This window comes from Martes martes (assembly GCF_963455335.1).
Source record: "Martes martes genome assembly, chromosome: 8".
NCBI lineage: Eukaryota > Metazoa > Chordata > Mammalia > Carnivora > Mustelidae > Martes > Martes martes.
In genome coordinates, this window is record NC_137895.1 from 139,629,703 (window position 1) to 139,657,004 (window position 27,302).

The 27,302-nt window shown below is 47.4% G+C and overlaps 1 protein-coding gene across 1 annotated transcript in view; it reads left to right on the forward strand.

The window, feature by feature from the left end:
• The first annotated feature begins 8,129 nt into the window (after positions 1-8,129).
• Positions 8,130-27,302, forward strand: part of PITRM1 (pitrilysin metallopeptidase 1) — a 43,303-nt gene continuing 24,130 nt past the window's right edge. The window contains exons 1-13 of the mRNA XM_080810914.1: positions 8,130-8,230; positions 10,564-10,663; positions 12,757-12,863; positions 13,157-13,308; positions 13,814-13,928; positions 14,003-14,099; positions 15,284-15,444; positions 23,343-23,469; positions 23,746-23,834; positions 24,637-24,765; positions 25,368-25,481; positions 25,714-25,810; positions 26,745-26,879. Of these exons, the coding sequence (XP_080667040.1) occupies positions 8,178-8,230; positions 10,564-10,663; positions 12,757-12,863; positions 13,157-13,308; positions 13,814-13,928; positions 14,003-14,099; positions 15,284-15,444; positions 23,343-23,469; positions 23,746-23,834; positions 24,637-24,765; positions 25,368-25,481; positions 25,714-25,810; positions 26,745-26,879 (1,476 nt within the window). The 5' untranslated portion in view covers positions 8,130-8,177. The remainder of the gene's footprint in view (positions 8,231-10,563; positions 10,664-12,756; positions 12,864-13,156; positions 13,309-13,813; positions 13,929-14,002; positions 14,100-15,283; positions 15,445-23,342; positions 23,470-23,745; positions 23,835-24,636; positions 24,766-25,367; positions 25,482-25,713; positions 25,811-26,744; positions 26,880-27,302) is intronic.

A 27,302-nucleotide genomic window follows, 5' to 3' on the forward strand; every position in this document is an offset into this window, starting at 1 on the left:
TCAGCATAGGAGTTTGGTTGAGAAACGATTCAGCTCATAACACCGTCTTATAACCAGAGACAAAAGATGGTTTCAGGGGAAAGATAAAATCAGGAAGAAAATAAATCCTGTCTGTTTAAACCATAATGACTCAGATTATCCACTGTCTGCCTCCAAAGCTTTGCTAATGATCATGAATGGACATCCCAACACTTAATTTCTCTGGAAATATATCAGACAGGTCCACAAATTTAGAAAGGAGTCTGTGAGGCAGAAGGTGCAGAACCCAGACATCTGCTTCTGGCTTGTCCATTAAGCCCAGGTCTCTAAGTACCTTCCGCACACGTGTCAGGGTGGGGGGTGGGGGGAGCAGGATAGAAATGAGTCCGAACCGAGTGCTAACATGGGATGTGCGAGGTCCCTTAGGAACCCGTGCCTTTCTCTCATCCAATTCCTGATTCTTAGTTCTGTCTCCCCTTGGATTCAGACTTAATATTCGAGTTGAGACTTTCCCAACTTTGTGTTTTCAAACTCAGTTCCCCTAAAAACACTTTCATTAGAAACAGGACCAACCCTGCCCTGGAACAGGACCAGTCCTGTGCTCCCCACCACACACTAGCCGTGGGGGTAGAAGAGCCACTTCTTACCCAGTTTTATTTTTCAGTTTTATTTGGCTCCTGACCCAACAGATCCTCTTTGTTTCCCCAAGAAGTGTATTTCAACAAGGAGATGACTCCTTTATTATCAGTATTATCAATAAAGGAGTAATTTTCATGATTGATATGTTGAAAAATGTGTTGAAAGGAACGTACTTTAAAGATATGTTCTCTGAATTTAGAAAAGAACCAATTCAGAAGTAAAAAAACAGCTTTTCTCCCATTGAGCTTTAGGCTGTATAAATATGCTGTCGCCTCTGGCTTGTTTCCACTAAAAAGACATTTCACTAATGAATATTTATTTCACTGCCACTGATAATAATGCATAAAAATGCTAAATAAATGCTATCCTGGGCTTTCTTTCCCATCCTCCCTCCTCTGATATGCACCCATTTGTTCTTTCTCTAACTGACAGTTATTTGTTTCAAAGCTCCAAAAGTGATGTTTGGAAATTCAATTATAATATTCATTTCCTTCTATTTCTGGCATGTCAAAATTCCTCCTTCAAACAAATAAGCTAGAATACGGCAGCATGTTTTGCTGAAAAGACCAACAATTTGCCATAAAACTTCACATTTGTTCTGTGAAATAGTGATTTTGATCAGTCAGCGGAACTCAAGGAAGAAGCTTAGAGGGAAAGCCCAAGGGGTGCATGGGGGAAGGGAATGGCTATCCATAGACTTCCCCTTTTTAGGATATAAACCTGACAATTGTGTTCTAAAGTATCAATAGCAGATTAGTAAGATACTAATTTTAACAGTGTAGCACAAACATAAATATTAACATTTTATTTTGAAAGATCTTTCTAGCCTTTCATCATACAGGAAGCTGACTTATTGTAACATGGAGGTGGGGTAACATAATGGTTCCCAAGTATGTCCACATCCTAAACCCTCTAGAACCTGAGAGTGTGTTAAGGTACATGGCAGAGAGGAGACAAGGTAGCGGATGCAGTTAATGTTGCCAATCAGATGGTCTTTTTTTTTTTTTTTTAAAGATTTACTTATCTGACACAGAGAGAGAGAGTGAGAAAGGGAACACAAGCAGGGGGAGTGGGAGCGGGAGAAGCAGGCTCTCCACCGAGCCGAGCCGGGAGCCTGATGCGCGCTTGATCCCAGAACCCTGGGATCATGACCTGAGCAGAAGGCAGACGCTTAATGACTGAGCCACCCAGGCACCAACACCCCCAATCAATGAGATGATCTTAAAGGGATTATCTTGGATGATCTGGGTGGGACCAACATAATTACAATGGTCCTTAACTAGGGCAGCGGAAGACAGAAGCATCAGAGACAGAGAAGTGGCATCGGGAGAAAGACTGGACCAGCCATTGCTGGCTTTGAAGATAGAAGAAGAGGTCATGAGTCAAGGAACGTGGGTGGCCTCCCCAGGCTGAAAAAGGCAACAAACATTCTTCCTGGAGTCTTCAGGGGAAGGGCAGCCCCTTCACGTTTCTTTTAGCCCAGGGAGACCCGTACTTCTGACCTCCGGAACTGTGAGATAATTAACTTATGCTGTTTTAAGTCAGAAAATGTGTGGTAATTTTTTGTAGCATCAATGGGAAATAAATACAAACATGTCACATTGTTTATTAATTCCCTGTTTGGGGGAAGTCTGATGTGTCCCCTTCCCCAGAAAGGCTTCCCTGAGCCATCATTTGCCAGTAAAATCTTTGCCTTTGCCCTCTCAGTCATTTCCCACTTACTTGTCTGCAACCTGTGCAAGACCAAAAGCTCCATAAAGTGGGGACTATGTCTTTAGAACGAGTTTCTAAACTTTTCCCCAAGTTTTTGGCCGCAGCTAAGTCGCTTATCCTAGGAGTCCAATAACTACTTATCCAACCAGAGTGATTATGGACCCATTCCATTTCCCTCCCTGGAAACCATTTAGAAACATCATAAAGTGTTTCCAGTTTTATAAAATGGCTTGTCCTGTGAAAGATGTAACCCATGACCACAGAGCAGATCACAGGTCAAACACAGGGCCTGGACCTGAATATTGCAACCAGCCAACCGAGCTGTGGGTGAGTCGCAATAGCTACCGAGTCATTCACAAGGATAGAGTAGCATTTGGGTTGCAGATAAGACACCGGAAACAGACAAAACCATGAGAACATGAGCAATCACTAGCCTTGGAAAAGAAACATTCGAGGAAAATAAACTTGGGCTTTGGAAGTCCCCAGAGTTGTGTCTTCCCTCTTCATTTTATCCTTTCTACCTGGTGATGACACCCTGTCCGCACAGCCTTCCCCAACTACTCAATAAAAGCCATTCCGTCTTGTTGTGAGTTTTGGTGAATGAGCATTTGCATTTTAAGCATTTTGCTCAATTTGGAACACAAGTCCGTCTCCTTCTAAAGTATTTCAGGCAACAGTAAAGATGCGCTAAGGGCACGATGCAGGTGGAGGTCCTTTCTCTGCCTGGGTTCCAACCCTAATTTGCATCTTGGGGGATGGGGGGACAGATTTACTCTGCAATCATTTTAATCTCGAGAATTTCTCTGTTACAGAAGCAGAAACAAAATTCAAAATCATGTGTATTAAAAGCATAAGCGAGAAAAGTAAAACTTCTAACTCCTTTGAAGAAACATGATATCACTATGGCCTTGGGGTAGGTGCAGACTGATTTGAACCAGCAATTGACTTTTTCCCACATAAATTATAAGATTCATTGAGTCTGTTCTCCATGACCTACTTCCAGGTGCCTATTCCTGGCTTTCTTTATATTCCTTTAGACTCTTTGACTCTCTCAGTGCTAATATTAACACACTGTCTTATTTCTTATAGTTTTTTATAGACTTATAAAAGTCCTTAATAATAGGACTTGTCTTAATATCTGCTAAAATACGTTTCCCACATTGTCCTTCAAAACTTCTTTGCCTGTTCTTGAATCTTTTCTTCTTCATCTGTATTTCAGGATCATTTCGTGCTCCTAATCTATTGGGATTTTTATTGAAATTGCATGGCATTTTTTTAACAAAGAAATGACATCTTTATCACACTGTGTTTCCTATCTATGAATATAGACTGCCTTGCCATCTATTTAGTCTTCAAAAATTTCCTTTCATTAAAATGTTATGTTAGATCCATAATTAAAATCTCCTTTCAACTTGTTCCACTCAAATGGGAGTATATGTTTCCCACTCTATGAGAGTTTCAGTCTACATCCAGCTTTCTTTCCCTTACTAATCTGTGCTATACACGGATGAAAAATAATGCATATCCCTATTTTTACTATCTGTGTAGTATTCAGTTATATACTGTGTATGTATATACTGTATAGATACTGTGGTACTTCGTTATATAATGTGTTTTATTTTATTTAAGAAAACTCTTCTTGGTAGACTTTAATGTTATTCAGTATTTGCTATGGTTGAAAATCCTGCAGAGAACATTGTTACTTATAGATCATTGTGCCCTCATGAAAATAGAGCTGTAGGGTAATTCTCACGAAGTGTGATTTCTAATGAAAGAGTACACTCACTTAAATTTTGCATAAATTGTACCAAACTGCTTTCTAAAAGGTAAATAGAGAGGCAGAGTAGCACATAGTCCTAGAGCATAAAAGTACCTGATCTCCGTAACTTCACTAGCCTCACTGGTCTTAGATTTTATCCAACCATTACATCTGATAGATAAAATAATATTCCATTGTTATTTTGATTTTCTTTTTCTTCAATTATGATTAATCCTGGATTTCTTTCACATATGAATATATAAATTTGTAAGGTCTTTGAAAAATTACTATTATTAATATTAGAGGCATTAGGCAAGTGAGATCACAACATCTTAGATTTTTTGAACCAACTGTTCAAAACATCTGAAGTCAAAGTACATTCATGCGGAGAGCTTCTCTCCAGCAAAGGTGGCTATAAGATAGCATTCCCAGAAGCAGAAAGGGGACCAAAATCTGTCAAATTAATGTGAATTTCTTAATGGGTCATTGCAAGCAGACAGAAAAAATAAAGCTGAAGTCTGGGATTGATGCTGTACCAACGTCACTATTAAGACCTGAGATAACACAACTACGGGATCTTAGCGTTGAAAGTCAACGTGCAGAAAATCACAGGCTTGTTTTTATGAGTTCAGCAGAAAGATGAAAGGCTTGTATTTAACTCAAGGTGGCAGAGTTCAGGTTGGTAAGTAGATGACACGCAATTTATTTCTGTTGACTGAAAAACAGTAAAGGGGCACTGGCGCCAGGGCTAGGTTTTAGTATGGGGACTTCTCCTCCCTCCATGTTATTAGCGGTTTTTGTTGACATTTTATACATTTCTATAATTTCATAATTTTAAAGTTGGATGCCCTGAGGTAATCCCTTATCTTGTATTTCCGACAGTCATCACTTGTGGATTATGATAGACTCCGGAGAAAGGAGTTCCACAAAGTATGCATTGTGTCAATGACATGCAATCCTGAACAGCCGCACATTTTGTGTTTTTCTTCGGGAGGCGGAAGAACCTTGGCTTCTCTGCATTAGTTGGCTGGGGCGGCCATCACGAAGTACCACAAACTGGATGGTTTAGAACACCAAGTTCATTGTTCATCAGTAGACAAATTCCTTGTCTCTTCGGTCTGGAAGCCAGAAGTCTGAGAGCGAGCTGTGGGCAGATCGGTTCAGGGAAATCTTCTCCATGCTTCCGGTGTACAAGCAGTCCTCGATGCTCTTTGGTGTATAAAAGTGTCATCCTGACCCTTGCCTTCATCGTCACATGGTCTCTTGTACGTGCCAGAGGGTCCAAATAGCCCCTTTCGATAAGGACCCTGCTCGTATTCTAATGACTTCATTCTCATTTCATCACCTCTATAAAGACCCTACTTTCTAATGAGGTCACAGCTTTCTGGGGAGACGTAATCTAATCCGTAACCCTCAAATATTCACTCGATTGCTTTTCTACATCCCAGACAGCAGCCATTCTGATCGGTGCTCATCTTACTAAAACAGTGTTTCATTATGACACTGGATGTGTTTTTGAACATAGGATATGGCATAGAGAATTTTTTATTTTTAACTTCACCATTGAAATGATTTTTAATATATGTCGAGATTACATACAAGTGTTAAAATTATATTGGGTGCTGTTCAAATAATTATTTATAAACTCTTAGTATGTGTGTGTGTAGGTGGCCATCAATGAGGTTGTATGCTGTGGGAACAGAGCAGTAAGTGGCAATTACCAGATTTACACAGCATCTGTCCTTCAGAGAGATCAAAATACTCTAACTTCTGGTGCTTACTTCCCTAAACACTCAGTCGGGTTAATCACACCCAGCTGTGTCTGCAGGGTCACAGGCATGTGATGGTGACTCGGTAACAGTGATCACCCAGATTCCCCCAGGAAGTAAGGCTCATGCAGGGAGTGTGTTTGTATTTGCGGCTTCTTATCATCACCTCTCCTTGTTCTGGTTCAGCTGGTTCCTTCTCTGGATAAAGAGGTACTCAGTTACCTGCAGAATCCATGGCGCCGTGGAGGGTTTTTTGGAGACTTTTGGAGGCTTTTCAATGCGACATCACCCTCTGCATCGCTGCCACAGCACTTATATATTCAGACAGAAGGCGCCTGTCTACTTAGAAGCCTTTCTTTAGAGGCCAGAAGTTGGGGCAGGCAGGGGTTTGAGTCCGTCTGCACTAGAGGGCCTGGGGGATGAAAGAGGGAGAAAGAGAAGAGAGGAGGGCCATGGCCCTGAGACTCTGCAGACAGATGTGGGACCGGGTTTCTCCTCACTGCTGCAGTGCCCAGGGGTGGTTAATCCCAGATGCCCCTCCCCCCCCTTTTTTTAAAGATTTTGTTTATTTATTTGAGGGAGAATGAGTGAGAGAGAGCATGAGAGAGGAGGAGGTCAGAGGGAGAAGCAGACTCCCCAAGGTGCTGGGAGCCCGATGCGGGACTCCATCCCGGAAGTCCGGGATCATGACCTGAGCCGAAGGCAGCCGCTCAACCAACTGAGCCACCCAGGTGCCCCCCCCCCAGATGCCCTTCTACCCCACAGTCTCAATGCGGGCCCACCCGCATGACCTGGCCTCCTGGAGCCTGCCTGTCTTTGCAGTTCAAGAAGGGCACGTGGGTACTGTGAACAGCTTAGAAGTGTGCAGTCTTGGGGCGCCTGGGTGGCTGAGTGGGTTAAAGCCTCTGCCTTCAGCTCAGGTCATGATCCCAGGGTCCTGGGATCGAGCCCCACATCAGGCTCTCTGCTCAGCAGGGAGCCTGATTCCCCCTCTCTCTGCCTGCCTCTCTGCCTACTTGTGATCTCTGTCTGTCAAATAAATAAAATCTTTAAAAAAAAAAAAAAAAGAAGTGTGCGGTCTTCCCAGACACGAGATGCAGGCGGGGAAAGCCGTGAGTCAAAACACCCCTGCAGGTGCTCGGAGATGTCCTGCGGCTCCCTGGGGACATTCTGAGCGGGACCATTCGTAAGGAGGGTGGTATCAGGGTATCCCGACCCAGGAAACCCTCTGGTGCAGTCCTCAGACCATTTCCACCAAGCCCCAGAGCCGGGGGCTGAGGAACCCGGCGTGCCCGCACCGCAGACCGACGTCCTTCACTGTCACTCAAGTATCCGAGACCCGCAGGCAGAGCTGCGAGCACGCACAGGTGCGGGCTCACGACCTCCTCCGGGAGAGCCACAGGCCGCGGACCCGGCCAGCCCGCGTCCGCCCCACCCCAGGGAAACCCACTGCACCGGAGCTGGCCAGCCCCTCGCCCGCGCAGTCCCCGCCCCTCGCCCGCGCGGGCCCGCCCCTCGCCCGCGCAGTCCCCGCCCCTCGCCCGCGCGGGCCAGCCCCTCGCCCGCGCAGTCCCCGCCCCTCGCCCGCGCGGGCCCGCCCCTCGCCCGCGCAGTCCCCGCCCCTCGCCCGCGCGGGCCCGCCCCTCGCTTGCGCAGTCCCCGCCCCTCGCCCGCGCGGGCCCGCCCCTAGCCGGTACAGTCCCCGCCCCTCGCCTTCGCCGTCCCCGTCCCCGCCCTCACCGCCCCCGCCCCTCTCCCTCACAGTCCCGCCCTCGCCTTCGCAGTCCCGCCCTCCCCCGCGCAGTCCCGCCCCCCGCCTTCACAGTCCTTGCACCTCGCCCCCGTCCCTCCCCGGCTCAGGCCCGCCCCTCGCCTTCACAGTCCCTTCAGCCCTCCCTGAGCAGTCCCGCCCCTCGGCTTCCCAGTCCCCGCCCCTTCCCTGCGCAGGCCCGCCCCCTACCGCGCACGCCCCTCCCCATGCATGCCCCGGACTCCTCCCTCAGCGACGCCCCGCCCCCGGGCTCCGCCCCTCCCCGTGCCCGCCGGGGCTCCACACGCAAGCCCCGCCCCCCGTGCTCCTACGCTCCGAGGCCCGCGACGCTCCGCCCCCATCGCCCCGCCCACCCCGTGCCGCGCGGCCTTCGAGTTCCGCCCTGCCGCCGCCGGAGCCCACCCTTTTTCTCGCCAGCCTATTAGAGAGAGCGTCGGCGTGCTCGCTGACCAATGAGAGTCGCGGCCAATGCGTCACGCCCCCCCGTCCCCGCGCGTGTGTCTGGGTACGTAAAGCCGCGACCTCGGGTCTGCGGTGGTCACACGCCATGTGGCGCTGCGGCGGCGGGCTTCGTCGCTTCGTGAGGCGGCTGAGCGGCGGGTGAGACGCGCGGGAGCGAGGGCGAAAGGCGTTCCGGGCGGTCTCGGCGGCGGGGAGAACCCGGCAGGCTTCAGGGTCTCGGCCCGGCCCGGCGGTGCGGCACCGCGGCCCCCGCTCTGGACGCCCTCGCCCGGGGACCCCCGACGCCCCCCGCCCGGGGAGCCCCGGCTCCCGGCCGCCCCTCCCCCAGCCTAGCCCCGGGAGCCTTGCGGAGCCTGGGTGAGGGTGCGGTGCGGCCCCTGCCGTCGCATCCGCCGCCGGAGGAAAGGAGCTCCCGTCCAGTGGTCGGGGTTGGGGACTGCAGCCCCGAGAGCCGGTGGGAAGGCGGGCCCGGGCGCAGGGAGCCCCCGTGCCGCCGCCGCCGCCTTAGGCGATCCCGGCGGGGGCGGCCTTGCGTGCGGGTCGTCAGACGTGAAAATGGTCCTCGATGCGGGTTTCAGTCCGTGGCGTTAGGGTAGCCGCTTGCGGTTCTCATCGCCGTGATCGCGGCGGTGCTTCCTGGGCTGTGACCGGGGAGTCCTCGGGACGCCTGAGGCTTCCGCACTAAGTGCTTCCAAACTGCGGGGTTCTTGGTAGACACTGTAAAACGTCGCAGAGACGAACCGCAGTCTTCTTGATAAAATTGGAGCGTCCAGAAATGGACGTTTTTTTTGAATGACGAGGTTCATGGAAAACAGACACGATCCAGCCTTGAAGGGTCACACTCAGAGTTTGTAGGAAAGTTTCGTCTCGTGCCAATTCACAGAACCTCGCTTGTTGCATGGGGCGTGTGGCTGTTAGCCCACAGGAAGAAGTCGCGGTGTTCGATGCGGGTGCCCCGGGGGGGGCCTTCCTGTGTGCTTGGGTGCCCGCAGGCATCTCGGGGGGAAGCCCATGTTGCCTCCGTCTTCGGCATTTGCAGCACGAGCCTTGTTTTGGGGTTGTGTTCTCGGTGGTAAGTGATCTCCTGGGACCCTCTATTCTGTAACTGTAGGGTTAGCTCAGTCAGTCAGGGAAGCACTGGCTGCATAATGTTGCCTGAGTCCGTGTGTTTTCTTCTCCTGTGTGTATCTTCCTCAAAAGAAGTATTTCTTGTGAGGTGTAACCATGTAGAAAACTCTTTCAAGCATGTAATACAGTTGGGACGGAAAATACTTAAACATAGTGTCACCATTACCCAGATTAAGGTTACCCCTACGTGGTTATGACCGTCCCTCCCTCTCAGATGTGCTTTCTCTCCTGGTTTGTTTCCTGCTTCCTTTATAGATCTATGTGTGTATATAAGATTAATCTCCAGAGATAAGCAGCTGCAGGAGTCAGCGGATCCACAGCCCCTTTTCCCCCATCTCCCCACCCACCTCCCCAGTGGTGACATCAGTCCCTTCTCTGCAGTTGAGTCTGTTTCTTGATTCATCTCTTTTTTCTCCTTTGCTCATTGGTTTCTTATTCCACACGAGTGACATCATATGTCTTTGTCTTACTCGTTTCACTTAGCATGCTACGGTCTAGCTCTATCCATGTTGTTGGTTTTCTTTATATTTTTACCATCTATATGTAGTCCTACAACCCCGTTACCTGTTTAGGATAATACTGTGTCTATCCTTTGTGCTTTTTTGTTTTGTTTTGTTTTTTGGTTCAGCGTTATGCGACCCACATTTTTTGTTACATGTGGTTGTAGTCTGTCCATATTTCTGGCTAAGCTTATTTCACCTGTTGAATAGTCCCCAGTTTATCTGTTCTGATGACGGTCGCCCTGGTTGCTGGAGGTTGGAACTCTTAGGACTGTCGCCAGCATAAAGGGTGTGTGCTGGCAAATGATGAGTACTCGTTCTCCAGGACACACATATGTGGAGGTGAATAGTTGCTGATTTAAATGATGCCAGATGTTATTCCAGAATTACTATTTGCCCAAAGTGCAGTTTAGGCATTCCTGGCAATGATAGAGTTCTTACTTTTTACGAGTTTGGTAGATGTGTAATGGGAGTTTACTGTGATACTGTGTACTGAGACAGAAAAAATCATTTTAATGTGAGAGTTTTTTATATGGGTAAGGAAAATCGGTATCATAATTATAGTTACTTATGAGCATTTACACATAAAAGGCTTGAAATATACAATTATTAGTTGATATGAAGCTTTAGCTGAGTAGAGATAAAGATCATAAAATTGAAAGAACTTAACTAAGGATTCCAGAAATCAGTTTTCTGGAATCTGTTTGTAAGATGTAAGGTTTAATTTTTATTGGAAATGTCTTGATCATGTGAAAATGTTTTTGTGATGTTGCTGAATTACATTAGCCATACGGTTGTCCTGCAGGAGCATCTAACCTTGGTTCCTTTCCTCCCATGGAGCAGGGCCAGCCCCCAAGCGCGGAAGAGGAGGGACGCCAACGCCTGTGAGAGGGCACAGCAGTATGAGGTGGGAGAGCGGATCCATGGGTTCACCGTAAGCCAGGTGAGCATGGCCCACCTTGTTGCCCAGCCCAGACCCCAGGGGAGTTGGCATCTCTGTCCCAGGGCTTGGCTCATCCATATTTCACAGTGTGGGCTCTACTGAGCAGAGTTTGCAAGTGAAAGGATTTCCTGATTCTTAAATAAGGGATTCCCTGAACTGAACCCCTTGAAGCCAAATGTCTCTAGGTTTTAGAAAGTAAGTCACACACATCGAGGTTTGTGCGTCCACACACGTGGCTGGTCACTGTGCTAGGACGGCCCCCATCTGTGCGGGTCACGTTTTGCCTAGCACATGAGTTTGCGCTACACACAAAAGCTTGGTTTTTGAGCTGAGTAAGGAGCTTGTGACCCTGTACATTCACAATGTTGTTTTTTTTTTTTTCTTTTAATGCAGTAATTGAAACATATGTATTTCATATCAGTGACTGTTGGCTTCATACTGTAGATAACACTCTTTTTTTTAAAAAAAATATTTGTTTATTTGACAGAGAGATCAAAAGTAGTCAGAGCAGCAGGCAGAGAGAGAGGGGCAAGCAGGCTCCCCGTGGAGCAAAGAGCCCGATGTGGGGCTCGATCCCAGGACCCCGGGATCATGACCTGGGCTGAAGGCAGAGGCTTTAACCCACTGAGCCACCCAGGCGCCCCTGTAGATAACACTCTTAGAAGACAGGCAGCTCACAGTCCAGAAGATACAAGTGCAGCTGCAGTACGAGGGGGGACGTGAGGAACGTCTCTGTCTCCGGGGACGTGCAGAGACCAAGAGAAAGACGGGAGGAGAGGGTGCTCTGCTGGGCGGGGAGGTGTAGGGACAGGTTCACGGAGAACGGAGGGGTGTGTAAGTGGAAGACGGAGGGCTGGACGTGCCCGTGGCAGCAGTCCATGCTGGGCTCCTGGGGGGCCGGTTAGCTTGAGATGGGGGGACTCAGGACACTGGATGAGAGCACGTGAGCACGTGTGAAGCCCCTAGAGGCCAAGCAGGGGAGCTTGGCTGTAGAACAGTGACTGTCAGGGAGGACCTCAGAGCTGTGTTTCTGTGTTTTTGCAGTGTTACAGAAACTTCCGATAAAGCATTGTCCTTGTTTGACGAGTAGTTCCCATGAAAGAGGTTAGGAGGCGGACATTTACTGTTTGAACTGATTTTAAATACGTTGATTATTTCTTACAAAGTCAACTCTTAGCTATAGATAATTTAACACTTGTAAACTAAGCAGGCATTACAGGCCTCTTTAGGCAGTGTCATTTGCGTAGAAGGCCTCCACAAGACGGTCTGACACCCAGTTCTAATCTCTGCCCTGCTGGTAGCTTGCTGTGTAAGCACAGACGAGATACCTTCACAGCCTCTGAAGAGTGGGGCTTGATAAACAGTGTGGCTGTCGCAGTGATGCACTATTGTGATTGAAGGGGAGAGGACCCTGACGTGGTTGGACGATACAGCACTTTCTAAGGGCCACCAACCACAGAAGGTCTCGGGAGGCTTGCGTAGCTAGGAGACCACTGTCCTCGGGGTCAGGATGCTTTGTTCTTACTGGAGGTGATCTGGACCCTCCCAGTAGGAGCAGGTAACTGGCAATACCCCAGCGCACCCCTGGGAATTCCTCGGAACTGCAGCAACCAGGTGAGGCACAGTTCAGTCCCAGGCTGTGGGCCTGCTCCAGCCGGCATTCTGAGCATTCCTGCCGATGTGCGTAAAAGGAGGCCGGCTGCAGGCCTGGCCGGTGAGAGCAAGGCTCCTCTGGTGCAGCGTGGCGTGAGAGCTGGCGTCTGTGTCCCTATCTGACTGTTCCTCCGAGCCTCAGCCTTCCCATCTGCAGATGGGAGTGAGGATCGCCCCCTCCCAGGGTTCCCCGGGAACCATTCACAGACTGTCTCGCCGATAACAAGTGTGCAGAAGGCAAAGGCGCCCAGGATGGTCACGTACATGGGTCTTACTTGGCTCGTTTGTGAGATTCAGGGTTTAAACAAGGTAGTTTCTGCTGACATGTCGGCTCCCTGCTGTCACCGGAGACACAGGCCAGGGCCTGCGGTGTGACCATAACCTGTGCCGAAGGCCTTCCCATCTGAGTTCAGCTGCTCGCATGTTTCTTGTTCACGCAGGTAACGGCCATCCCTGAGCTGTCCCTGACTGCAGTGAAGCTCCACCATGACGGCACAGGAGCAAAGTACTTGCACTTGGCCAGAGAAGACACCAACAACTTGTTCAGGTGCGTGGGCATCGCGAGACGCGTCCCAGACTGGCTCCATCGAGAACATCTGTCAGACGTTAGACAGTATACCATCCCCGTTTGCTCACGTTTTAGTTTTCCTGACCACATCCTGGAAAACAAAAGAAAAGGTGAAATCAGTTTATGTCTTCAGCTGCCTAGAGTAAGAGCTGAGTCTGAATTAGTGATTTTCTGCGTTGCTGTGGGAGGCTGTTGCGGTGAGCGGCGGGGCAGGCGGGGCCAGAATCGAGCGTCTGCCTGGGCCTTCACCTGCTTCTCCCGTCTGGCCGCAGCGTGCAGTTCCGCACCACGCCCACGGACAGCACCGGCGTCCCGCACGTGCTGGAGCACACTGTCCTGTGTGGCTCTCAGAAGTACCCGTGCAGAGACCCCTTCTTCAAGATGCTCAATCGGTCGCTGTCCACCTTTATGAACGCCTTCACAGGTGAGCGGGCGTGCGCGGCGGCCCGGCCTCCTGGAGGCCGGAGCGGGCGCCCTGTCCTCTGGTCTGCTGCAGGGGCTGCTGGAAGTGGAATCCTGCTCGCGTTATAAAAACCAGTTTTAGGGAAAAGGTCTCTGATCTTTTTCGGGGCAAGATCAAATTAATAATCCTTTGGAAATCTTGCTATGAAATTTGAGCTGGGCGCCATATGTGAACATGGTGGCCGTGGTGTTTGAGTTGATTTCCAGGAGCTCGGCAGCGTGGGGCTGCTCCTGGGCGCAGAGAAGTGCCCAGGCCTCCGGGTAACTGGTGCACTCGGGCCGCGCCCGCGGGTCAGGTCGCTGTGTAGGTGTGTGAGGTCGTGGCTGGCTGTGGCCCTTCCACCTACTGCCAGCCAGGCCTGCCCAGGACAGTAAGGGCTCAGGGTGGGGGCCTGGCGGTGGGGCTGGACGTGGCTCATTCCTCTGGGAATCTGTTGAATTTTTAAAATCTTTTCATTTATACCCAGCTAGCGATTATACTCTGTACCCATTTTCCACACAAAATCCCAAGGACTTCCAGAATCTCCTGTCTGTGTATTTGGATGCAACCTTTTTCCCATGTTTACGGGAACTGGATTTCTGGTGCGTAATGATTAATTGATTTGGACATTAGTATTAGAGTTATTATCATTCTGTAATTACTTATCATTATTTAGGCAGGAAGGTTGGCGACTAGAACATGAGAATCCGAAAGACCCCCAGACGCCCTTGACCTTTAAAGGAGTCGTCTTTAATGAAATGAAGGGAGTGTTTGTGAGTTTGTTTGTTTGTTTTTTTCCTTTTTAAAACTGTTACAATGATCTTCTGTAAAATATCGGGATGTAAATGGGCCTGGGAGACAGCGGACATTCTTTTATGTCATTTGATATGCTTCTCATGTCGGAATTGTTGAACTAGCCCGAGACAGTGCAGTGAGCACCAGCTGTAGGACAGTAGAGGGCCACACACTCGTGGCAGCTGGCAGCTCTGGAGCTGTGGGGTGGGACCCCTGGCATGTGGTCTGTGGAGGTCTGTGAGATGAAACTGTTAACATGATAAGTGATAAGACCTTGTCTTTTTTTCTCAGTTCAGGACTTTCCCCAAGCCTGTGTTACATGTTTTGTAATAGTTTATAGGATACAGTAGCAGATAGAGTACCGCTGTCTCTCCTTAAGCCAGACATTAAGGAGATTTGCAAAATGTGCAAAACAGTGCTATTCTTCTCATTAATATTTCCGCTTTGTTCTGAGAAAGATTCCAAAAAAGTATTTGTTAACATATTGATGGGTTAAGATAATGAGTGGATAAGTAATGTTTTATAAGGTCTCAGCTTGAACTTCTAATGTGGAGAAGTTATGTGTACACACACACACCTGTGTAATCAGGAAACCCACATGACCAAAAGCTCTTTGGGGGCCTTGCTGATCTTTAGGAGTGTGGAGGATCTTGAGACCAGGCAGTTTGAGAACCTCTCCGCTGGGCCCGTCCTCCCAGCTCCTCTGACTTTGGAGTGCTGCCTTGACATATGGGGCTACTCGATTGGGGCCTCATTTCTTCCAGCACCTTCTGGAAACTCAAGCTATAGTGACCGTTCTTGCTCCAGAAGACCATGGGACCCCTCCCTGCAGCTCAAGGACAGGGACCCTTGTGCCTGTTTCCTTGGTCTGCACGTTCCCTCCCCTGCCCTCAGCTGTGCCTTTGCTGGCAGCCCACGCACACCGCAGAGAGTTTTTCCTTCTCTTGAGAGCCCCGGGTCTCTGGGTCCTGTGCGGAGGTAGTTGAAGGAGCGGCGCGCTCTGTTAGGCAGGATCCGCAGGGACCACCTTGCTTTCCACTGCCGCAGTTTGAACGGCAGTGTGTCACGCCTGTATGCGCCCAGAATGTGATTAATCTGCTGCATTGAAACGTAGCAGTGGGCGTTATTTTTCACACACGTGTATATTTGTTTATATTTGAAGACGGACAACGAGAGGATATTCTCGCAGCACCTACAAAACCGCCTCCTGCCCGACCACACGTACTCCGTGATCTCCGGGGGTCACCCGCTGTGCATCCCAGACCTCACGTGGGAGCAGCTCAAGCAGTTCCATGCTACCCATTACCACCCCAGTAACGCCAGGTAACACTTCCTTTCTGTAGATTAACTCAGGGTGGGTTGATTAAGAGTAGGCTCTTTTGCACACACTAAAGGGCATGGCTTCTCTCATGTGCGGCGAAGAACTGTTTGCGAAGAACTGTGTAAATTGAGAGCATTCTCGGCTTGGCGGATCGCCTCTCTCCTGTGGGTGCTCTTTCTGAGCGTCTGCAGCGGGAACCTCTGTGCCCGGCCTGAAGGGGACACCGCCTCCTGAAGGAGGAGCCGTGTGCCGCCGCGCTCCCTCCCTGCGCCTCTGCTTTCTCATGTCTAACACGGGAGCGCGGGCCGCTGTCCTCTCCTGAGGCTGCCCCGGGACCCGGAGAGCTCCTAAGTGGAGCTTGATCCTAGGACCCCGAGATGATGACCTGAGCCAAAGCCAAACGCAACCCACTGAGCCACCTAGGTGCTCCGATGTACCTTCCATTTTTTTTAATTGTAATTCTACTGTAGTTAACATACGGTGTTGTATTAGTTTCAGGTGTAAAAGACCGTGATTCGACACTTCCGTATATTGTCCAGCGTCCATCAAGATTCCCCGTCATTAGTTGTTAAAGCTAATGTCACCTATTTCCCCTGTTGCCCCCATCACCTTCCCTCTGGTAACCATCAGTGTGTTCTCTAGAGTTAAGACTGTTTTTTCCAGTTTCTCTTTTTCTTTCCCTTTGTTCATCTGTTTTCCTAAATTCCACGTGATGCTCGTCCTTCTCTGGCTGACTTATTTCACTTAGCGTAATACTCTAGCTCCATCCACGTCAGAGCCAGTGGCAAGATTTCGTTCTTTTTTACGGCTGAGTAATATTCCATAGTATATACACACCACATTTCCTTTATCCAGTCATCTGTAGACGGACACTTGGATGGCTTCCGCATCTTGGTTATTGTAAGTAATGCTGCTAGAAACACAGGGGTATGTACACATGTGCGTACCTGTGTTACTCCTGCATGTTCACAAGCGTGTGTACACAGCAGCTATACCAGTTTGCATTCCCACCAACCATATGAGAAGGTTACCTTTTCTCCACACCCTCACCAACGTCTGTTTCTTGTGTTGTTGATTTTAGCCATTCTGACAGGTGTGAGGTGGTAGCTCATCATGGTTTTGATTTGTATTTCCCTGGTGATCAGTGATGTTGAGCATCTTTTCATGTATTCGTTGGCCGTCTGGTTGTCTTCTTTGGAGAACTGTCTGTTCATGTCTTCTGCCCGTGTTTTAATTGGATTACTTGGGGTTTTTTGGTGTTGAGTTGTAAAAAAAAATTTTTTTTTTTTTAAAGACAAGGATGTCCTACATCCTGCTTTTTTTTTTTTTTTTAAGACTTCATTTATTTTTTTGTGTATTTATTTGTCAGAGAGAGAGAGCACACAAGCAGGCAGAATGGCAGGCAGAGGCAGAGAGAGAAGCAGGCTCCCTGCTGAGCAAGGAGCCCGGTGTGGGACTCCATCCCAGGACCCTGGAGTCATGACCTGAGCTGAAGGCAGCGGCTTAACTGACTGAACCACCCACGCATCCCTAGTTGTAAAAATTCTTTATGTATTTTGGACATTAACACTTTATCCGAGATGTCATTTGCAAATATCTTCTCCCATTCTTTTTCCCATTGAGTATGACGTTAGCTGTGGGGTTTTCATATATGGCTTTTATTTTGTTGAGGTGTCTTTTAGCTTTGTTGACTGTTTCCTTTACTGTGCAGAAGTTTTTTGTTTTGGTGTAGTCCCAGGGGTTTAATTTTCCTTTTTTCCCCTTGCATCAGGTGACCTATGTAGAAAGAAGTTGTGAAAGCTAATGTCAGACGGATTTCTGGCCTTGCTCTCTTCTAGGATTTTTATGTTTCAGGCCTGACATTTCGTCCTAAATCCAACTTATTCTTGTGTACGGTTTGGGAAAGTGTCCACTATCGTTCTTCTGCATGTTACTGTGCAGTTTTCCCAGCACCGTTTAGTGAAGAGACTGTCTTTTTCCCATTGCATAGTCTCCTGCTATGTTGAAGATTAATTGACCATAGGATCATGGGTTCATTTCTGGGTTTTCTATTTTGTTCCCTTGATCTGTGTGTCTTTTTGTACCAGTACCGTACTGTTTTGCTTACTACAGCTTTGTAGTATATCTTGAAATTTTGGTATTGTGATACTTTTAGCTTTGTTCATCTTCAGCATTGCTTTGGCTGTTGGGGTTCTTTTGTGGTTCAATACAAATTTTCACAAAATTACAAATACAAAACATTTTGTGGAAAATGCTGTTGGTATTTTATTGGGATTGCATTAAATCTACAGATTACTTTGGGTAGTTTTAATAATATTGGTTCTTCTGGGGCGCCTGGGTGGCTCAGTGGGTTAAAGCCTCTGCCTTCAGCTCAGGTCATGATCCCAGGGTCCTGGGATCGAGCCCCACATCAGGCTCTCTGCTCATGGGAGAGCTTGCTTCCTCCTCTCTCTCTCTGCCTGCCTCTCTGCCGACTTGTGATCTCTGTCAAATAAATAAAATCTTAAAAAAAAAAAAAAAAAAAATATTGGTTCTTCCAACCTATGAGCATGGAGTGTCTTTCATTTCTTTGTGTCCTCTTCAGTGTCTTTGGTCAAGAGTTTTGTAGTTTTCAGCGTACAGGTCTTTCCCCTCTTTGGTTGTGTTTGTTCCTAGGTTGGTTTGTGTGTTCGTTTGCTTGTTTGTTTGGGTGCAGTTATGAATGGAATTGTTTGTTTGTTTTTTTTTAAGATTTTATTTCTTTATTTGACAGAGAGACAGAGACAGTGAGAGAAGGAACACAAGCAGGGGAAGCAGGAGAGGGAGAAGCAGGCCCCCTGCCGAGCAGGGAGCCTGATGTGGGGCTCGATCCCAGGACTCGGGGATCATGACCTGAGCTGAAGGAAGATGCTTAACAACTGAGCCCCCCAGGGGCCCCGGCATTGTTTCCTTCATTTCTCTTTCTTCTGCTTCATTATTAACGCATAGAAATGCAACGGATTTCTGTGTGTTGATTTGTATCCTGCAGTCTTATGAATTAATTCAGTTCTAGTAGTTTTTTGGTGGAGTCTTTAGGGTTTTCTGTACATAATATGTCGCCTACAAATAGTGAAAGTTTTAGTTCTTCCTTACCAGTTTGGATGCCTTTTACTCCTTTTGCTTGTCTGCTTGCTGTGGCTGGGACTCGCCGTGCTCTGGTGAATAACAGTGACGAGAGTGGGCATCCCTGTCGTGTTCCTGACCCATAGGAAAAGCTCTCAGTTTTTCCCAGTTGAGTATGATGTTAGCTGTGGGTTTTTCATGGATGGCTCCTACTACCTTGAGATGTGTCCTTTAAATCTGCATCGTTGAGGGTTTTTATCATGAATGGATGTTGTGCTTTGTCTGATGTTTTTTCTGCATCTTTTGAAATGATCATAAGGTTTTTATCCTTCCTCTTACTGATGCAGTGTGGCGTGTTGATTGACTTGTGGATATTGAACCATTTGCATCCTGGGAATAAATCCCACTTGATGGCAGCAAATGATTATTTTAAATATATTGTTAGATTCAGATTGTTAATGTTTTATTGAGGATTTTTTTTCTATGTTCACCAGAGATGATGGCTGTGGTTCTCTCTGTGTGTGTGTGTGTGTGTGTGTGTGAGCGCGCGCGTGTGTGTGCCCACGCGCACATGCATGTGGTGTATTTATCTGGTTTTGGTGTCAGGGTAATGCTGACCTCATAGAATGAATTTGGAGGTTTTCCTTCCTCTTCTATTTTTTGGAAAAGTTTGAGAAGACTAGGAATTAACTCTGCTGTGAATGTTTCATAGAATTCACCTGTGAGGCTGATTGGTCCTGGACTTTTATTTATGGGGGTTGATTACTGATTCAGTTTTGTTTCTACTTATATAGGTCAGTTCAAATTTTCTATTTCTTGCTGATTCAGCTTTGTTGGTTAATATTTTTCTTGGAATCTATTCATCTTTTCTAGGTTGTCCAATTTGTTGGCATATAGTTTTTCATGATATCCTTTTATAGATGTTTGTATTTCGGTGGTGTTGGTTGTTATTTCTCCTGTTTCAGTAGAGTTTTTGTTTATTTGGATCCTCTTCCCCCCCCACCCCAACCCTTTTTTTTTTTTTTTTTCCGTGAGCCTGGCTAGAAGTTTTATCAATTTTGTTGATGTTTTGAAAGAACCAGCTCCTGGTTTCATCTGTTCTATTTTTTTTTTTTCTAGTTTCTGTATTATTTATTTGTGCTCTCATCTTTATTATTTCCATCCTTCTGCTGGTTTGGGGTTTTCCTCGTTATTTTTCTAGCTCCTTTTAGGTGTAAGATTAGGTTATTTGAGATTTTTCTTGCTTCTTGAAGTAGGCCTGTATTGCTATAAAGTTCCCTCTTAAAAACAGTTTTGCAGAGGGCGCCTGGGTGGCTCAGTTGGTTGAGTGACTGCCTTCAGCTCAGGTCATGATCCCAGACTCCCGGGATCGAGTCCTGCATCAGGCTCTCAGCTCCAAAGGGAGTCTGCTTCTCCCTCTGACCTTCTCCCCTCTCATGCTCTCTCTCTTTCAAATAAATAAATAAGATCTTTAAAAAAAAAAACAAAAACACTTTTGCTGAATCCCAGAGATTTTTGGACTGTTGTGTTTTCATTTCCATTTGTTTCCATGTATTTTTTAATTTCCTCTTTGATTTCTTGGTTGACCCATTCATTGTGTAGTAGCATGTTACTTAACCTCCATTTATTTGTGGTCTTTCCAGATTTTTTTCTTATAGTTGATTTCTAATTTCATAGTGTTGTGGTCAGAAAAGATGCGTGGTATGACTGATCTTTTTGAATTTGTGGAGACTCATTTTGTGGCCTAATATGTAATCTCTTCTGGAGAATATTCAATGTGCACTTAATAAGAATGTGTATTCTGTTTTAGGGTGGAATGTTCTGGATCTTTGTGTCAAGTCCATTTGATCCAGTGTGTCATTCAACGCCATTGTTTCGTTACTGATTTCCTGTTTAGGTGGTCTGTCCAATGATGTAAATGGGGTGTTAAAATCCCCTATTATGGGGCGCCTAGGTGGCTCAGTGGGTTAAAGCCTCTGCCTTCGGCTCAGGTCATGATCTCAGGGTCCTGGGATCGAGCCCCGCATCGGGCTCTCTGCTCAGCAGGGAGCCTGTTTCCCTTCCTCTCTCTCTGCCTGCCTCTCTGCCTACTTGTGATTTCTGTCTGTCAAATAAATAAATAAAATCTTTTAAAATCCCCTATTATTGTTGTATTTTTGGTTAGTTCCCTTATATTATGAACTGTTTTGTGTATTTGGGCGCTCCTGTGTTGGGTGCATAAGTATTTGTAATTACATCTTCCTGGTGGCTAGTTCCCTTTGTGGTTATGTAGTGTCCTTTGTTTCTTGTTGCAGTCTTTGTTGTAAAGCTTATGTCATCCGGTGTAAATATTGCTGCCCCGGCTTTCTTTTCACTTCCGTTCGCGTGAGAGTTGTTTTCCATTCCTTCCCTTTCAGTCTGCAGCCCTTTTTAGGTCTGAGGATGGATAGGTCTTGTTTTTTTAGTGAGTCACCCTGTGTCTTTTGATGGGAGCACTTAGTCCATTTATATTCAAAGTAGTTATTGATAGGTATGTACTTAGTGCTATTTTGTTACTTGCTTTATGGTTATTTTTTTGGTTTTTCTCTCTGTTCCCTACTCTCTCCTCTCACCGTAAGTTATTTTTTCAGTGCCATGCTTAAATTCTTTTCTGTCTTTTTTTTTCATACCTGTTACTGGGTTTTGATGTGTGGTTACCATTCGGTGTGCATAGAACGTCTTCTGCTCATAGCAGTCTCTGTTTAGTTGATGGTTGCTTGCTTGCCCCCATTCGTGACTCCCCGCCACCCGTGTTTTAGGTTATGGCGTCATCCTTTACATCCTTTTATGTTGAGAGGCCCTTGAGTAATTTTTACAGACACACTTACTGCTTTGTGTTTCCTACCTTTTTTCCTCTTACTAATGTTCTTTTTCCGTTCAGAGTCCCCATGAACATTTCTTGTAGGGCTAATTGAGTGTTCATGAATTTCCTTAACTTTTGTTTGTCTGAGAAGCTCTTCATCTCTCCTATTCTGAGGGACGGCCTTGCTGGATACAGTGTTCTTGGCTGTAAATTTTTTCCATTCGGCTCTTTGCTCTGTCATGTCACCCCCTTGGGGGCCTACAGTGTTTCTGTTGAAAAACCCACTAATAGCCTCATTGGGTTTCCCTTTTACCTAACTTTCTTTTGCTGCTTTTATAATTCTCTTTATCACTGTTTTTTGCCATTTTAATTACTCTGTCTTGCTGTGGACCTCACTGGGTTGGTTGCTTGTGGGGGGGTCAGACTCTTTGCCTCCTGAATCTGGATGTCTGTCAGCTGGCTTGCATTAGGGAATTTTTCAAGTATTATTTCTTCACATAAGTTTTCTGCCTTCTTTTCTCTCTGGAATCCCTGTAATGCAAGTGTTACTACGCAAGTCTTGGTATTTTGCATAGGTCTTCTCTTTTCCCGAGTCCAGTGAGTATCTTTATGGCCATCACTTTAAATTCTCTGTCAGGCATGTGACTTACCTCTGTTGTGCTTAGGTCTCTTGCGGTTTTGTCCTGTTCTTTCATTTGGACCTTATTTCTCTGTCCCCTCATTGTGGCTCGCTCTCGGCGTCTGTTTCTGTGCATCGGGAAAGTCTGCCGTGTCCCCTGCTCTTGACTGTAGGGGTCAGTGTGTACAAGGTGGCGCTGGTTCTCTGCCAGAGGAGAAGCAAGGCCCCTGGGGGGACCGAGTTGGGTGGGGCGGCCTGCAAAGGGCACGTGCACGGGGTTTTAACAAGGTGTGTGCGTGTCTCCCGCTGGAGGTGACCAGCCGCCACCACCACCACCGGGACCGAGGCCCTACAGGATGTGTGTTTGGGAGACACGGTGTTGGCCAGGAGTGCCCTGATCCTCTGTGAGAGGGGACCCCGCTGCACCGGGCTAAGGCAGGCCTGGGTGCAGGGGTGGGACACGTAAGCAGGTTAGGTGGTGAGTGCCGGTGCCCGGCTGGTTCCCGCAGGTGGCTGTCTTTATGCTGAGGAGCAGGGGTGGGAAATGGTGTCATTCGGCTCCGTTGTCCCTGGAGGAGTCTCCCATCACCTCTGTCCCCGTGGGAAGCTCTGAGGTAGTCGCCCACTCTCCCTCCTGAGCGCCCCTGCCTTCTTCAGGCCGCTGCTGCTGCGGCGCATGTCCCTGCGGCGGTCGCTGTGCTGTCTCTTTCGGGCAGAAACTCCATTTCCTGTCACCCTCCAGGTTCTCCCGGAACAGAGCCTGCCGAGTTTTATTTTATTTTTTAAAGATTTTTATTCATTCAGGAGAGACAGAGGCAGAGGGAGGTAGAGGCAGAGGGAGAAGCCTGATGCAGGACTCGATCCCAGGCCCCTGGGATCATGACCTGAGCTGAAGGCAGAGGCTTAACCCAGTGAGCCACCCAGGTGCCCGCGCCTGCTGATTTCTAAAGTTCGAGGTTTAAATCCCACTGGTTGTAAGAACTCATGAAATTTGGCCCCTCTGGTTTTCAGAGCCAGGTGTTGTGGGGATTTGTGTGCCTGTGTGGGCTCCTGGTGTGACCCGCTGCTTCTCCCCCTGCCCACGGGTCCCTTCCTCCGGCAGACAGTCCCGTGGTGCAGTTAGTCCCTCAGCCACTCTGACCTTCCCACCCTCTCCAGGGCGGTCTCTTCTGTCCATTTAGTTGTGGAGTTTGTTCTGCCTGAGTTTGGGTTGTTGTCTGGGTTATTTACCCTGATGGAGCTGTTACCTGGTTGTATGTGCGGGAGGAGGTGAGTTTAGTTTCCCGCTCTGCACGTCTTCCATTTCATACAGAAAGCCACTGCGCTGATTTCTCCTCTTTTAAACTAAGATCGACTGACGTCTTCTCTGACTCTTTCAGGTTCTTCACGTACGGCAGTTTTCCATTCGAGCAGCACCTGAAGCAAATTCACGAAGAAGCACTGAGTAAATTTGAGAAGATTGAGCCAAATACTGCGGTGCCGGCTCAGAAGCCTTGGGATGAGCCAGTGAGTTCCCCACCTGGAGAATAAGCAGTGTTTTTACTTACTAAATCCACTGAGATGAAGAGTCGAACTGCGTATTAATGACAAGATTTTCAGATGTGGCCTCTGACTTGAATGTAAAAGCTTCTTACCCCTTAGGAATGATTACTTACTTGAAAAGAAAATTTAGTGGGAAGCATCTCTTGGACCACTTTGTACCTATGTGGGTAACTCACTCTGGTGTAAACCCAGTCGTTCGTACTGTGCACTGACTTAATAAAGTATCATGTCGTTGTACAGAGGGAATTCCATATCACATGTGGCCCGGACTCCCTGGCTGCGGGTTCCTCTGGACACACAACCGTTGCGGTCAGCTTCCTCTTACCAGAGTAAGTGTCCGTTGTGAAGAGGGGAAACGTGTCTTTGCTGGGTTGGAGGCGAATTCTCCACACTTAACGGCTCAATGGTTAGGGTTTAGGAGTTGAGCAGCTCTTGGATGCCAGGGAAGATGTTAACATCTGGGATGGTTTGGGGGTAGTTGCCTTTAGTAGCTACCCAGGAAAAAAAGTAACTTCTTACCACGTTTTAAAGCTTATTTCTGTGGAGAAAATGGGACAGCTGTTAATATTTATGGGCGTGGGATGCCCCTAAGTGCGAGAAGAGCACGGTGAACACGGGCTTCAAAACAACGTTCGACCACTGAGCTCTGTCCTCAGAGAGGCGGGCACGTGGGCGGGCGCGCGGGCAGCCGGGCATCCTTGGCCAGTGGGCGGCAGACTTGGCTGCCTCAGTGGCCCTGCTGCTCGACCGACTTCCCCATCTCCTCACTGCTCTTGTCTGTGTGTGGACAGTGCCCTGTGATTGAGATGACCCAGGTCAGAGTGCTTGGCACCCTATGATGGGATGACACTTGACATGCTGCCAAGTCAACTTAATGCTTCAGGTCCCCCAAAGTAGTCTAGCATATGAGAGCTTTGCAAACCAAAAACAAAACAAACAAAAAAAACAGTTTACTCTCTTTTTTCCACATACCTTAAAACAAAGGTTGAAATACAAGCATTTGTAGAACATCTGTTTCTTTGGAAATAAGTGTGTCGATTTGGTAGTGATTTTAATGATTTTGAAAACACAAGAGCCAACAGTTTCCCTTTTTCTTCCCCCCCCCGCACCCCATCATGGTTTTAAACGAAGCATCACTGATACGTTTGAAGCCTTCACGTTAAACCTTCTGTCCTCACTCTTGATCAGTGGACCCAACTCCCCCTTCTACAAAGCATTAATTGAATCTGGACTTGGCACAGACTTTTCTCCTGATGTTGGGTAAGTTTCATTAGCCGAACAGATCAGTGGTGTTTGCACTTGGGGCCAGTTTTGACGTCGACAGTATGTGGACACACCTGGGGAGGGTTATTGGCCTCTGCTAGGTGGGGTTAGGGATGGAGAATGCTGGAGATCCCACAGTCGCAGGATAGGTCCCCTGCTGCCCCAGCACAGAACTGTGCATGAGAGTGCTCGTCCAGTAAAGCTGTTTATTATCCCTTGGAGAGCACATTTGGGAAAAGAAAAAAAGGTAGCTTATCCAGGATCTGAGAATGGCATACAGCTGCCTGCTTTAAAAGCCAGGTTGTTAAATATTCTTTCAGATCTTAAGATTTTGTAAAGCTCAGCAGTTTTGTTTCTAGATTTAATTTTGCCGTAACTCTAAAGTTTAAACTGCACTGATTTTTAGAAATGTGAGAAGGACAGAACGTAATTGTGCCCAGTTATGTCTGAGAACTCGGCTTCTGTGCCTTTCTCTTGGAAGACTTGGAAGGTTGGAGTGTCCGTAGCTCTGTTCTCTACAGTATCGGGTCTCTGAGTGAAGCATGTGGTGATGATCAAGTTGCTGGGTTTCTGCCGTGTGACCCATGTGTGTATTGTAGATACAACGGCTACACGAGGGAGGCCTACTTCAGCGTGGGTCTGCAGGGGATCTCGGAGCAGGACACCCAGGCCGTCCGGGACATCATCGACAGGACGATCGAGGAAGTCATCGAGTGCGTGTGGCTTGCACTCTGCAATCCTGACACTGTCCTGACACTGTCCTCGCATTGTCCTCGCACTGTCCTGACACTGTCCAGTGAGGGTGCCCACCTCCCCGTGTTTGGCTGTCTCTTTACCTCATAATACACACGTTGGTCCACTTAGAGCTATTTAAAGATTATCTCTGCTGCCTTGTTGCACGGGGACTGGTTTCCTTTTTAACATCTGTGTACTCTGTTCCTTTAGGAAAGGGTTTGAAGAGGACCGCATTGAGGCTCTCCTTCATAAAATTGAAATACAGATGAAGCATCAGTCTGTCAGCTTTGGACTCAGCCTGACGTCTGTATGTAATTTCTCTTCTGCTTTCTTCCGTTTGTCCTTTGCTTTTACTGCTGTGATCGTTGGGTACTTGTCAGCACTGAAAACACAGGTGGGCATTCATAGTGCCTTTCATTTGAACCTTGAAATTTGTGCTGTTTTGGGTCTGATACAAATTTATTTTTAATTTAGTTTTATAATACATCGTGCCTTTTTACCAGTGCAGTTGGCTTTCTGATATCCTTTTTTTTTTTTTTTTTTTTAAGATTCATTTATTTTAGAGTATGTGCAGGGAGGATGGATAGTTGGAGAGAGAGAATCCGAAACAGGCTCCACAGGTGTGGAGCCTGACTCGGGACTCGATCACGTGACCCTGAGATCATGACCTGAGTCAAAGCCAAGAGTCGGACGCTCAACTGACTGAGACCCTAGGCCCCCCGATATCTTATGTTTTTATAGAGGAGGACACATTCCTACAGAGTATGTATGGGTAGAGATTTATAACTGTAGATATGTTGGTAATTATATTTCCTAAAATTTTTAAATTTTTAAAAAAAATTTTTCTTTTTAAAGATTTTATGTATTGATTTGAGAGAGAGAGAGACACAGAGATAGCAGGAGAGAGCACAAGCAGGGAGGAGAGGGAGAAGCAGGCTCCCCGCTGAGCAGGGAGCCCGATGGATACAGGACTCAGTCCCAGGACCCTGAGATCATGACCTGAACTGCAGGCAGACGCTTCCTGGACTGAACCGGCGAGGCGTCCCTCCTCAAAATGATTTGAAAACCTGTGCTTCACTTTGTCAGAGAAAAAACAGACTTAAAATTTCCTAACCAAAATATGATTTAATTTTTGTCACAGTCGTCGTGGTCTTTTTAAATACGGAAACGGAGATAAAATGTTAGGTTTGAGGTCGAGGTGCTGGTGTAATGTGCGCACGGTGTGGCGTTCTCGCTTGCAGTACATCGCCTCCTGCTGGAACCATGACGGGGACCCCGTGGAGCTCCTGCAGCTGGGGGCTCAGGTGGCTCGGCTCCGGCAGTGCCTCAAGGAGAACCCACACTTCCTGCAAGAAAAAGTAAAACAGTACTTTAAGGTAAGGAGATGGGAGAATTTATATAAATAAGTGACGTGTTTCTTAATGATTGATTAATGTATTAACAAATTTAGCTCATTCTGATGCAGTTTGGCTTTTTATGTGAATATGTGAGTTGTCTTTTATATATGAAGGTATCGTGTGTGTGTTAATTAACAGAGACATCTGTAGGCATTTTTGTTCTGTTTTGTTGAAAGAAAGATTATACTATACACCCGTCAGTTTTTCGGAAGGTTTCGATAAGAATTGTTCACTTGTCGTTAAATGATTGGTGGAACTCACCCGTGAAGAAATACATTCCTGGGATTTCTTCCCTGGGAGTGTTTCGCTTTTCTTTTCCACGGCTGGTTCAGTGTCTCCCTGAGTCCCTGATCTCTGCGGAGTTTTCTGTGTCTTGGCCCTTCAGCCTCGGGAGGTGCCGCG